The sequence below is a fragment of the Nicotiana tomentosiformis genome, chromosome 5 (genome assembly GCF_000390325.3).
Source record: "Nicotiana tomentosiformis chromosome 5, ASM39032v3, whole genome shotgun sequence".
NCBI classification, from domain to species: Eukaryota; Viridiplantae; Streptophyta; class Magnoliopsida; order Solanales; family Solanaceae; genus Nicotiana; species Nicotiana tomentosiformis.
This window is the reverse complement of record NC_090816.1, coordinates 17,591,992-17,606,243: the sequence shown is the minus strand read 5'-3', so window position 1 is coordinate 17,606,243 and position 14,252 is coordinate 17,591,992. Positions and strand designations below refer to the sequence as shown.

General features: G+C 37.1%; 1 protein-coding gene across 1 annotated transcript; it reads right to left on the bottom strand.

Annotated features, from left to right (window-relative positions):
• Positions 1–6,398: 6,398 nt before the first annotated feature.
• LOC104119270 (glutamine synthetase-like) lies at positions 6,399–10,495 on the bottom strand. Its single transcript, XM_009630717.4, has 12 exons — positions 10,302–10,495; positions 9,200–9,239; positions 8,999–9,102; positions 8,850–8,898; positions 8,646–8,752; positions 8,363–8,450; positions 8,117–8,245; positions 7,896–7,970; positions 7,737–7,790; positions 7,532–7,569; positions 7,187–7,346; positions 6,399–6,759 (listed from the first exon to the last, which is right to left on the bottom strand). Exons 1-12 carry the CDS (start codon positions 10,373–10,375, stop codon positions 6,607–6,609), a joined length of 1,071 nt encoding a protein of 356 aa, XP_009629012.1. The 5' UTR covers positions 10,376–10,495; the 3' UTR covers positions 6,399–6,606.
• Between the last annotated feature and the right edge of the window lie 3,757 nt (positions 10,496–14,252).

Here is a 14,252-nt window from a genome sequence, read left to right as displayed (position 1 = left end):
AAATTACAACCACTCACTGATCGGATAACTCTCAATTGGACCCTTCGGACCGCGAAAAACTCGAGCGAAAAATCTCAACTTGCAACCTTAATCGACCTTGCAAAACCGACAATTTAGTGACTATTTTTGGAGCTTTTGTTTTTGGGTTAATGATGGCTCAAAAGTGGTCAAGGACTGGTGGCTTTGGGGTGGTGAAGCTGCTGGTTTTTTCGAAAGAAAGACGAAGAAAGAATGACACGAATAGAATTTTCCTTAGCGTAGAACAAGCAAAAACATTTCTCTCCAAATCCCTCCCCTCTCTTTTTTCATTTCTCTCCTCTCCTTCTTCTCCTCACATTTCTCTTCTATTTATAGAAAATATTTTGGAATTTTCAGATTTTGTTTTATTTTTTTATTTTATTATTACTTTTTAAATTAAAAAGAATTCTCACTTCCCATTTTTCTTCTTTTTTTAAAAAAAAACAATTCCCACTTTCCTTTACTTTTATTTTTTAATTTCTCATTTTTTTACTTTTATTATATTTAAATTCCCACTTTTTTTACTTTTCTTTTTTTTTTCTTTTCTTTTTTTAAATTTTCACTTACTTTTACTTTTTTTTATAAATAATTTTCAGCTACATTTACTTTTTTTTTTTTTTAATTCCAACTTTCTTTTACTTTTCATTTTTTTTAAAATTCCTACATTCTTATACTTTTATTTTTTAATTTTCCACTTTCTTTTACCTTTTTATTAAATATTTCCACATACTTTTACTTTTACTTTTAAATTCTATATTTCTACTTTTCCTAATTTGTTTTAATTTCCCATCCGAAATTATTTAAAAAAAATATTTAAATTTTTTTTTGATTTTTTTAATTTATTTTATTTTTAAATAAAGAAAAACAAAATAATACTAATACTAATAATTGATCTTTTACATAGTAGAAGGTGATAAAAATTCAAATATAGTCAAAAATTAGGTGCTCACACCCGCTGATTTTGATGGCCCATTTGGACAACCGACTCGAGAGCTCGGGATTGTGTATGGTGTTTTTCCTTCAATGGGTAAGGGGTTACAACATATATGGGGTGACATTGAAAGTACTATTCTAACTTTCTGGAGGCGCTTAGGAAAGCGAGCGCCAATTTTTCCAAGCGAGGATACTTTGTTTCGGCCTCGCCTAGACTTTTACTCACATAGTAAATATGGAATTGCGTACCCTCCTTTTTTCGGACTAAGACTCCACTTACCGCCACCTCGGAAACTGCTAAGTAAAGGTACAATTGTTCACCCGCCTTCGGAGTGTGAAGTAGGGGAGACTCGAGAGGTACCATTTAAGTTCTTCCAAATCTTGTTGGCATTCTGGGTTCCAGGAGAAGTTATTCTTCTTCTCCAATAGAGAGATGAACCGATGACTTTTGTCCGAGGACCTCGATATGAACCGGCCTAGGGCGGTTATACGCCCGGTCAGCCTCTGAACGGCCTTGACGTTGTCCACCACGGTAATGTATTCTATGCTTTGATTTTGTTGAGATTGATCTTGATCCCTCGATTGGATACCATGAAACCGAGGAATGTTTCGGATCCGACCCTGAGTGCACACTTTTTCGAGTTCAGCTTCATATTGTATCTCTTCAATATATCAAAGGTTTCCTGCAAATGTTTCAAATAGTTCGCTGCTCGCTGGGACTTGACTAACATGTTGTCAATATAACATCCGGTTTACTAGTCATTGATAAGTGGCACCAACGTTCATTAATCTGAATGACATTATGTTATAACAATAGCTGCCGAATTTAGTGATAAAGGAAGTTTTTTCTTGATCGCCCGGGTCCATCCGAATTTGGTTGAACCCAGAATAGGCATCAAAAAAACTGAGTATCTCGTGCCCAGCCGTCGCGTCGATCATACGATCGATATTAGGCAGAGGAAAAGAATCCTTAGGGCATGCCTTGTTCAGATCTTTATAATTCACACACATTCTTAGCTTATTTCCTTTCTTAGGTACTACCACTACGTTGGCTAACCAGTCCGGGTACTTAACTTCCCGAATGGATCCTATTTTAAGGAGTTTAGTTACCTCGTCCTTCATGAATGTGTGCTTGACCTCGGACTGCAGCCTCCTTTTTTGCTTAACCGGATGGAACTTCAGGTCCAAACTCAGCTTAAGAGTGGTTACATCCGGCGGGATCCCTGCCATGACAAGATGAGACCAAGCGAAACAATCTATTTTAGCTTTGAGAAATTCAATGAGTTTTTTTCTGAGCTCGGGAGTTAACCCCGTGACCATGTATACCTTCCGATCGGGTAAGTGTTCGATCAATATGACTTGCTCCAGCTCCTCGACCGTCGATTTGGTGGCATCGGAATCATTGGGAGCAATGAATGACCTAGGAACTCTGTAATCATCCTCCTCGCCTACTCCTCACTCTTTTGGTTAGGTCGGGGCCGGTATCGGTGATTGCTATTTAATTTCTTCCTTCCTGGATGACTCCGTGTTCTTTGATGTCGAGATCACGACACTGGGATCACCTCGTCGGCGAACATTTCTTTTGCGGATGCTTGCTCTCTGTAGACCGTATTGATTACTCCCGGTGAAGGGAACTTCAGTTGCTGGTGTAATGTTAAGGGCACTGCCCTCATGTTGTGAACTCATGGCCTTTCGAATAAGGTGTTATACCTTATGTCCCCTTCGATCACGTAGAATTTTGTATCTTGAATCGTTCCGGTGGTATTCACTAGTAAAGTTATTTCTCCTTTAGTAGTTTCGTATGCCATGTTAAATCCGTTCAACACCTGAACCGCCGACACTATTTGATCTTGTAACCCCAACTGCTCTACGACCCTCAATCTGATGATGTTGGCCGAGCTGCCTGGATCAATTAACACACGTTTAACTCGTGATTTGTTGATAAGTACGGATATCACCAGTGCATCATTATGGGTCTATACGATGCCTTCGGCATCCTCATCGCTGAACGAAATGGTTCCCTTTGGGATGTAATCTCGGGTGCACTTTTCCTTTATGATGGATACTTTAATGCGTTTTATCATCGGTCCCTAGGGGATATCGACCCCTCCAATGATCATATTGATGACGTGCTGAGGTTTTTCTTGTTTAGTCTATTTTTTGGAGTCCCTGTTCCTGAAGTGGTTTTTGGCTCGATCGATCAGAAACTCTCGGAGGTGCCCATTATTAAACAACCGGGCAACTTCTTCTCTCAAGTGTCGTCAATCCTCGGTCCTGTGACCATGAGTGCCATGATACTTACACATCAGGTTAGGATCTATATAGGTAGGATCCAACTGTAATGTTCGAGGCCACTTGGTTTTCTTGATGCGCCCAATGGCCGATACGATGCTGGCTACATCAACGTTGAAGTTATACTCTGATAATCTCGGTGCTTCCCTTCCCCCAAGCGTTCTGTCAAAACCATTCCTGCTCATCAGACAATGGCTATTGGTCCCACGGTCACTTCTCTTCTCGTTCCTCGCGGGGTTACGCTCGGGCTTGTTTCCCTTTCGATCTGAACTGTATAGTTGATACCGATCTTAAACCGACCTTGATTCATGATCAACGACTCTCTTAGGCATGTCCTCGGTTCTGATTGGATAAACGTACCCAGAAGGGGCTCCGAGTTGGTTGTCCTCGACTCTGATTTTTGACTGGTACCTGTTGTGGACATCAGCTCAAGTTACGCCAGGTACTTACCAAATTTTGTTTCAACTACTGCGAAGCCAAGGAGCTTCAGGGGTAAGTCCCTGAGTGAATGCTTGAACAACCCAATTGTCCGTAACCGCAGGCAAGTCTATCTGTTCCATTTGAAATCTTGACATAAACACCCTGAGCATCTCGTTGTCCCTTTTGTTTAATCTTAAAAAGGTCCGATTTTCTGGTCTCGGCCTTGATGGCCCCGGCATGAGAAGCATCCGCGAGCATAACGAACGAATCAATAGAATTTGGGGGTAAGTTGTGGTACTATATCATTACTCCTTGTGATAGAGTTTCCCCGAACTTCTTTAGTAATACTAACTCGATTTCGTCATCTTCCAAGTCGTTACCTTTGATAGCGCATGTGTAGGAGGTCACATGATCATTCCGATCTATGGTTTCATTATATTTTGGAATATCGGGAATACGAAACCTCTTTGGGATTGGATTTGGTGCCGCACTCGGAGGAAAAGGCTTTTGGACAAAGTTTTTGGAGTCCGGGCCTTTCAATATTGGGGGCGCTCCTGGGATTTGATCGACCCGAGAATTATATATCTACACCTTCTTGTCGTTTGCCTCAATTTTTTTTTCACCTAATTCCACCCGTTTCGTTAATGCTTTAGGTATTTCCATTACCTCAGGGTTGGCACCGAGCTCAGTTTCACCCGCCCTTTCAGTGATCTGCTCATTTCTTCGGGTGTTTTCCCGGGATGGTTCGGGCTCAACTCTGCTCGGGGCGCGACTTCGATTTTGTAGTTGCGCTATGCATGTTGAGTTTGCAATATTTCGAAGGTAAATCGTAGATTCACCCCTTCGCCTTCGCCTTTGCCTTCGCCTTCGCCTTCGGGCGCTCCTCGAGCCATTGGTCGGGCTCCTCCGCTAACGCTGTTCTCGGGGTCGGTAGGAAGGTTGATGTCGATGGCTACCTGCAAGTTAGCATCGACTGGGTGTGCAACTGGGACTCTGTTGGGATAAGCAAGGGCCACCTCATTGCTAGGCACTGGCTTGTTGATTTCGCCATGATGGCCAGACTCAGCCTCAACGTTCAAGTGAGCAGACTGAGAATTTGAAATTTATAAACTGACCTGAAATTGAGACTTTAAAGAACAAGTGGAAAATAGAGTGTGTTATGGAGATTTGTTTCAAACCATTACTATTATCCTTAGCCCCACGGTGGGCACCACACTGTTTACCCTAAAACGGATAATAAAATTTGTACGCGGTTTTAAGGATACGTGGATTGATTCAACACAAGTAATCAAGAATGTTAGATAAACGAATTAAAGAAGAAATAAATAACCAAACTAGTTATGACGTTGTGTCCGGGGTCAGATTTAAGCTTAACAGTAGTTTTTCCCTCGACCGGACCCTCGATTCGAAGCCAAACATATATGGAGAACTATGATTAAAATAAAAACCTTTCAATAGCTATAAAGCAAATAAATAAGTTTATATTGCCTTGATATGTGTGTTACATTGTGTCTATGGAATAAAAAACTTCATTTATATATAGTAGGAGAGTTTTACCCCTAGTATAATTCTAAAAAAGGTAAAAATCCTCCTTGTACATCAATCACTGATACGCTACCGACGTCGGGCGAGATCCACGCCGTGATATTCGGTTGGGCGCGGATATCACATCCTTCCGTTAGTCGTGCGCAACCGTTTGTGGTGGTTTTCGAGGTCTTAGAGCTCGTTCCGGGTTCGGGGGTGTTATCTTGTCAGGCCTAGTGGCGAGCACTCCATTCTAACCTTGGTTCAAAGAGTTCTCAGATTCGGTCTCTATCTCATTCATTCATACTTCTTACTTCAATTGACTCGCCGAGAACTCGGGGTGTGCTGACCCCGAGTTTACCCGTATACACATATCATACTTGCGAACGAACTAATTAATATAACAGTATTTGAATCGTCTTTGCCATTACGTTAATAACTTCGCTTATGTCAATATATATAGAGCAAATTACCATTCGTAGTTTCAGAAAATTACCATTCATAGTTATATTTGAATTTTATAGCAAATTCATGAAATAAGAAAATAATTATTTTGAACTCATAGCTCAGTTGGTTAGAGCGCCGGCTTACTAAGCGAAGCTCTTGAGTGTGACTCTCAACAAGAGCATTTTATTTTTCTGTATTTCTGTATTTTGTCTTGGTTGTATTCGTAGAGCGAACGAATACAATTGATAGAGGTTATATTCATGGTGCGAACGAATACAATTGACACAAGTTGTATTTGTTGCACATATGAATACAAGTGATACAAGTTGGTAACAATTAAATAGTAGTTACAAATAGTAATTGGGCAAACTATAGTTACTACCCTCTAAACTGTAGTACTTTATGAATCTAAAGATATATATGAGAATTTGTAGGAGATGCAAAGTTAGGTAAGCTAAGGATAACGAAAGAGGTTGAAAATAATGAGGTCTCAGGTGCATGCAAATTGACACAGACACTACGATTATGAAAAAAAATAATGTAAGATAATAAGCCATTTTGTTCCGGAAATAACATATCGCACAAGTTTTCGTTTCATTAGAGAAAACATAACATAAAAAGGTGAAGACTCGACATCAAATTGATGGTGTTTTTACAAATCCCTAAGTTTAAAGATTTTCGAAGATTGAGATGAAGAGTTTGAAGTGAAAAAGACGAATTCTAAATAAAACGGGCAGTGATCTGCACTTCTGACCAGCAAGAAATAAATCAAACTAATAAAAATAGCATTGTTATTGCCAAATCATAGGGTAGTGAAATCAGCCTTGCTTAATCAAATGCAAAGGAAACAATAGAAGATAATAGAATAAAATACATTAACTAAATTACTAAAGACAAGCGAGGGAAAAGGGTGTTCCAAGATTCAGTTATTTGATTCAAGAAACAACATTCCTTCAGACACTTATGCAAAGATCAAGGTTTCCAAATAATGGTAGTCTCAGCAATCATGGAAGTGACAACATACGGATCCATGTTCGAAGCTGGCCTCCTGTCCTCGAAGTATCCCTTCCCCGCCTTCTCTGTATCTCTGCCAACACGAACAGAAGCGCCACGATTTGCAACTCCCTGAACAAAACAAATGTAGTAACATAAATGACACATTCGAGACATATTTAGTTTCTAACTTATATACATCAACTTAAACTATAGCAGCGTGTTATATAAGTTACGCTCTTTTGCCAAATATTTGTAATTGAAATATTCTTGATGCTTGAGCTCAACATTGCACTAGAATTCTAGGTGAACAGAAAAGGAACACAGATTGTTTTTGTATTCAAAGAATTGAAAGCGTCAGGTTTCCGGAAAAAAGTACTTTCATCCAAGTTGCTGATGATATAAGGAAAAATCTAATAGCCGTTTGGTAACATTGACAATGTAGCTGAAAATCAATAAAAATCTTGAAGTTACAAAGCAACCGGCATTGCAGGTTTGAGTGAGCAAAAAGAGATGGAATTAAAAGACAATTAAGTAGGGAAGACCACAGTTTATGTACCCATTTGAAGGTGTTGATGTTAGCTGTTTCATGTTTTCCAGTGAGACGACGCTCATTGCCTTCACCATATGCTGCAATGTGCTCTTTGTGCCTCAGTCCTAGCTTCTCAATAGCCTTTTTGATCACTTCATACCCTCCGTCAGCCCTCATAGACTTGGTGCTGAAAGAAACATTCCAAGTCAATACTCTCACATACCGAGCGAGATTGAGATTTTCGAGGGGGGGGAGCCGGGAGAGGGGAATAGGGAAGGGTTTACTCATAAATTAATTTAATCACTTAATGTCTATCAGTTAAGCCAAATAGGCTCATAATCGGATGGTAGAATACAAAAAATACTATTCTACCTATAGTTTGTGTGAGCACCAGCACCATTCCAATCGCCCTGACAATCAAAGGGTAAAACATATCGTAAATAAAGGCTTCATTTTAAGAGAATATCAGCTTATGACAATGCAGTATTCAACTATCTGAACTTAGATCAATCCAACATGTCTCTAAAAAAGCCTACATTTAAAGTAACTTTAAAAGGATACATAGCAGAAAACTCACAGGGATAGGCTTTGGGTCGAATGAGACAACTACTCCAGCAATCTCAGCAATCCTCTGTTTAACAACAATACAAATGAACAAGCGTAACAATCTAACTCCACCTTGTAGTTAGATTTAACGGTTGAAATGGTAAAAAATTACAATAGCTAAGTATAATACCTCGAGAATGTAGCGAGCAGTCCACACCTCATCTCCTGCTGAAATTCCTACTGCAGGCCCAACTTGGAATTCCCACTGCATTAAATCATCTTTCGGTTTAAACTATGTGTGTATATATATATGAAAAGAATGCTAAGACCGGATACATATAATAAGATCACACTCATTCTGAATCCACGAACTTTAGATTCTAATAAAGAAGGGGAAGCAGGGCTATTTACCTGTCCGGGCATCACTTCTCCATTGATGCCACTGATATTAATCCCAGCGTAAAGACATGCCTTGTAATGTGAGTCGACTATATCACGTCCAAAAGCCTTGTCTGCTCCAGTTCCACAATAGTAAGGTCCCTACATGTAATAAAATTGTTTCTTTAGAAAACTTCCACAATTTAGAGCAAAGGGAAAAATAGCAGAATTATCTTTAGCTGTACTTCCAAGATTTAAATAAAAAATTAGCTATAGTACCTGAGGTCCAGGAAAACCTCCAATAGGCCATCCAAGAGGCCAATTAACCTCCTTTTGCAGCAAAGTGTATTCTTGTTCGATACCATACCTAATTGGCAAAGTTCTTTCAACAATCAGGAAATTTCTAAACGAATACAACAACAACAACAACATACCCAGTGTAATCCCACAAGTGAGGTTTGGGGAAGGTAGAGTGTACGCAGATTTCTAAACGAATAAAATAAAAATTTAAGGATTGAAGAAAATCTTTTTCAATTAAAATCTAAATAGAGTTTTCTGATACCATGTTTCTTCAGCAACAACATCAGGTTTGCTGAATATCTTAGCAGCGTGGTGTCTCTTGTTTGTTGGAATAGGTTCACCAGCTGGAGTATAAGCATCACACATTACCTTAAGAAAACAAAAGAACATTAATTAATTACACACACATTTTAATCGAATTCAGAAATTAACAGTATCTAATAGGTACAATTATAAACCAACTCACCAAAATATTGTTGCCCCTCCTGAATGGATCCTTGAAAATTGCTTGAGGACTATTTGAAATTTCATTTTAATATATATATATATGGTCAGATGATTATATTCAGAAAGGAATGAACGACAACAAAATTTCGCACGCTGAAGGCAACTTACTATAGGATGACTTCACTGTCTTCTCCAGGAGCTTGCCCCGTGCTAGAACCGTCATAGTTCCATTTGGGAAGCTGTGAAGGATCTTTAACTGGACCTGAAAGAGTCTGTATATAAGAAAATTTTATCAAGTTAGCAATCTTCAAGCAATCAAAAACGAAAAAAAGGAAATGTTAATCTGAAAAAAGATTAATAATGTAATACCCTGGCTTTGCTCCTGAGATCCATGCCTGATCCGCCAATCCTGGTTATAAGAAACAAAAAAGACATACCAAGCACAAAGATTAAAATCGTAAAAACACAATAAGTGAGAATAAAAGTATTCACAGCAACAAAAAAAAAAACCATTATGTTAATTGAAGTGTATCTGAAGGATTGCGACATGAAGGGAACCTTGGCATAACTGGTAAAGTTACTGCCATGTGACTAAGAGTTCACGGGTTCAAGCCATGGAAATAACCTCATGCAGAAATGTAGGGTAAGACTACGTACAATAAACCCAGGTCACGGGTGCAAGCCATGGAAACAACCTCTTGCAGAAATGTAGGGTAAGACTACGTACAATAAACCCTTGTGGTCTGGTCCTTCCCCGAACCCTGCATATAGCGGGAGCTTAGTGGACTACCCCTTTTCTTCTTCTTTTTTTCTATCCGAAGGATTGCGACCGTATATCTTTCATCAGCAGAAATATGTCCAGTGATACTTATCTTCACTTTAATTTGTAACGACTAAGGTTAAATTGTTTGGTTTGATATAAACATTAGTAAGTTTTTATCGTACTCTACCCCACTACTTTAAAATGCTAGATAGACATTTGTGATCCATGCATAATCCATTTCCGAAAGAAAAGTAAGGGAATGTTTCTTCACTGAAGAAAGAGTCATTTTTAATGTCCTTTTCTTTTCCTTTTTAAAGAAGAAAAACATATGCCATTAAAAATACTATGAAATTAATACCAAAGTAACATATCATAAAACAGAAAAACTACAAAAGAAAAAAAAAACAAAGAAAAATGAATTGACTGATCGATCACAATAAACACTTCCAGTGATATACTGAAAAAATAAGATAGTATATACAAAAAAGAACAGATCACAACACACCGTAAAATCCTGATCAAACAGGGCACAGTGAAACATAAACCTAATCGTAACAGAAAAGAATCATAAAACTCATAATCATATCCAAGGGGAATAAAAGGAGAACCGAAAAACTCATTAATAAGATTATAATGATAAAAAATAGAGGGTGTATCTAACTGCAGAAACAGAGCAATCCCATAAAAAATGATTAAGAAGAAACCAACCATATGTACTCAGCGATAATCTTCTCAGTGGATTCAGTGAGATTAAGGTTGATGAGATCTGAAAGCAGAGACATAATAAAAAGACTTCAAAGAGTTACAGTTCTGTTTGTTTTATGAAAAATGAACTAATGATTTTATATGAGGCAGAATAGCAGTGTCTGGTTTTCTTATAGGCAGTTTCAAGAGGTGTTGATTGTATAAAAACAATCGGCAATTATTACGGATTCTTTTTCTAAATTAAAAAAGGAATATGATACTTAATATTTCCATTTTATTAAAATTCTTGCAAATTGGATAAGAGAATTAAATAGGGCTAGTGAGTTGAGTAGGTAACGATGCAGAAGAGAATCCGTTTGAAGATTCTTGTATATTTTACCGGTTAACTGATATGCCGGTCTTATATAATGCATAAATTATTATATGCTGGTTAATAAATAAGTATTGAGTATTTCCTTAAGTATTGCATATTTTAAGAATATTTTTGTCTTTAAATACCTCGTATTGTTAGAGAAAAAAAATACTTCATATTGCAAATATATGTATTCTTATTCCAGTGTTAATAATACTATATTTATTTATGGTATTTATTATGCAAAGTTTGATATCAAACACCATGCTATTAGCTTGAAGAGATTTCGTTAATAATACATATTTTGTACTTGATGCTAAATGTTACACTCCATCTAATTCGTCTTAATTTTAAAATTTTCTTTTTACTCTAATGATATGATTTTATGTTCGTATAAATATTATGACATACTATTTAATATCATAATTTTTAAAAGTATTTTTGATGTAAGTAAATCAATATGCCTCTCAAAAATTTCATTCTCAAACAAACAAATAATGGAGTGAGTATAAATAACCGATTCTATATGTTTTTTTTAATCCCTACAAACTACTACTACTAAAAGGATAAGTGGAAATAAAAAGTCACCCACATGGCCGCACTCTATATTTAAACCAATTCTATGGTTTACATATCTTCGTATGCATTAATATTATTACATTATAATTAATTAATATGCACTCGCTTTTATTTATCACTTAATGATATATTAGTATAGTTTAATATAAATATCGGGTGTACGGAAAAAAAAGGGTAGCTCGGTGAACTAAACTCTCATTATGCGTAGGATCCCGAAGAATGGCCGAACCATAAGGGTCTATCGTACGCAGTCTTACCCTACATTTCTACAAGAGGTTATTTTTACACTTCGAATCCGTGACCTACTGATCACATAGCACCAACTTTACCAGTTATCCTTCAACGGGTATACGGAAGTTTCTACGCATAAGTGAATCTTGGTGACATGTTACCGATACAACCGGTGTACCTTTCCGGGGACTCAAATGATTCAGCTCATAACTGGCAAGTACGTTGGAGTCTCGTCATCATTTGGGTCCCACTTATTCCTTGAATCTCTCAAATTCATGTGTCCTACTTCTACATTATTCTTCTTTTGAATCTTCACTGGAATATCCCAACGCTCCACGCGCCAATAATGTTATTTTACCTTTTTATTTTGGTTTAAAATAAATAAAAAAAATTTACGTAATTAAAAATAAATTAATTTTAATTTTTTAAATTATTTTTATATCTCAATGCATCAACCTAATAATATGAAAATTTTAATTAAGGGTAATTTGATCAAAATACTTATTTTTTTTAAGAGTTCGTATTTTCTTAAAGGGATATGTCAAAGACCAAAAATATTACTTATTATAGACCTGAGGGAGTATATTTAAGATGTCTTCATAAAGTTATTCATTCAAAGTAAAAGTTATAGAGTTAAAATATAGCTGAAAGTTAATTCGAAACAACAAAAATTACATGTGCGGATAGATATTGGCCGTAATTTCTAATGCTTTTCACAGATCATGTGCTTGTAATGCCTTTTTAAGTGGATAGCTAATTACAAATCCTTCATGCATTTCCTTTAGTACACACAAGACTCAAGTAATCAAGAAAGTGAAGTGAGTGAATTTGAATTATTAAAATTCCTATAAATAGGACGAAAAAATTACTTTCGTGCTATTTTTATTGCCATACAGTAGAATAATTTTTTCTTACTGGTGGTAATGCTCATGTGACAAGTTTGGTATCCACTCGTAAAGAGCTAACTGATACAGAAAATATTGATATGTGTTTGCAACAAATTATTTGTTATACAAAAATAAAATGTAATCACAATATAAATATAAAAAAATATAATTTTATTGATAAAATGATGCGGGTACTATTCTGTTTGTTCCCTTGATTCTTCTCTCCTGATTATCTCCGTGATTCGAGGGATGAATCAACGTGTTTCTCAAACGTAGGATGATTTAGACTTTCTTGGATGTATATGATATCCATGAAAGTATGGTGTAGATCTTTTTCTTGAAGTATTTGATTATCAAGAATTATCCGATGGGATATTCGAGATGATCTCCATTTTTGAGATCTCCCTCTTAAGGGGATATGTAACCCTTTTTATAGGAGTGACCTAGGGTTAGGATTGAGTAGCCTCCAAGGAAACCCGAATAGACTCGGATTTAGCCCAAATTTTATATGGGCTTGATCCGTTAAAATTTCGATGTCTACAAATACCCCTACTTCAAGGCTTGTCGGCATGAACTTGTCGAAATGAGAGACACGACTTGAAGTACCGCGGTAGTAGACTTCTTTGTATTGGGTCACTTCTTGTTCCCATGGACTTGTTTTTTATTTTTTTGTTTTTTTTTTTTAATGAAGAAGCAATCTTTCTTTGATTATTCTCCAAAATTGTATTTTTGAGTAATAATCCCGTGATATAAGCAATCCTTCGCGCGTCACCAAATTACAGGAACTTGATTCCTTGTTGTACATGAACTTTTCCACTTGGATCAGTATTCCTCCTCGCAAAGAAATGGCACGTCAATTGCAATTTTTATCTTGGCAAATCACGTGACCAAGCAAACACTGGCAAATCCACGTGACCAAGCAAATACTATAGCTCAGTCACTATTGCAGTTGAATTTTGACTCCAACAAAATGAGGTCTCCAATCACCAGTTTGACGTGCTATATTAAAACTTTGCACAAACTAATTCTCATGAGGTGGTACTTGATTTTGGTAGCAATCTCGGAATTTGAGCATTCAATGGATGAAATAATATTCTTTACTCCAATTTGAAGTTTCACGGCTATGGTGAGATTATTTGGAGCATCCTCTCCGTTAGCTTGCAGCTTCGGCGAAAGACTACTTGGACGTCCTTACAATTTTGCGGCTTTGATAGAGAACAGGAGACGTTGCCCCCTGGATTGCAGTCATCATTTGAGATCTACTTTTTTTTCGGCATCTCCTAGAAAATGAAGTGTTCGGATCTATCGAAGCCACTAAGCCTTGAACATAACCATAAAAATAGTTTGAATTTGAAACTTGTAGTTTTTTGACTTTGTTCTTGATCTTGAATATTTGAAATTTGTGTTGAAGTGTTTGAATATTTGAAAACTTGCAGTTTGTAGAGAATTGTGGTATTTGATTCACGAGCTTCCTTGTGTCTTCTTGTTATAACTTCTTATTGTCTTTTCTGGGTTATGAAGACTCATATTTATAGTTGTGGGAGGGAAGAGTTATGATAAGAACAAACTCTTTTCGGCCAATCAAATTGAAGTGTGACAAGGCTGCATTTGGTTGGCCAGAACATGTCACTTACACACGTGGCGCGGTTTCATTGGCATTTTAATGTGACTTGGCATGCCTTGTCATTTTGACATGTGGCATGATCCTTTTCACGCTCCAAACCTGGGGGCAAGACCGGCACCCGGTGCCTCACCTAACCTAGCATACCAAATTATGACTAAGGGAATCTGAACATATAATGTCATAATTTGGCCATGGGGCCACATTGCAAGCCAATTTGCGAAGTAAAATATAAAACTGAACAGAAACTAGCGCTGACTAAATATCAATATAAAGCTGGGCCG

Excerpts from the sequence above, each read along its gene's own strand:
- LOC104119270 (XM_009630717.4), bottom strand. The coding sequence starts at position 10,375 with ATGTCTCTGCTTTCAGATCTCATCAACCTTAATCTCACTGAATCCACT. Across the intron at positions 8,899-8,998 it reads GACAGTGAAGTCATCCTATA|TCCTCAAGCAATTTTCAAGG; the intron begins GTAAGTTGCCTT and ends AATTTCAAATAG. Across the intron at positions 7,971-8,116 it reads GAGAAGTGATGCCCGGACAG|TGGGAATTCCAAGTTGGGCC; the intron begins GTAAATAGCCCT and ends GATTTAATGCAG.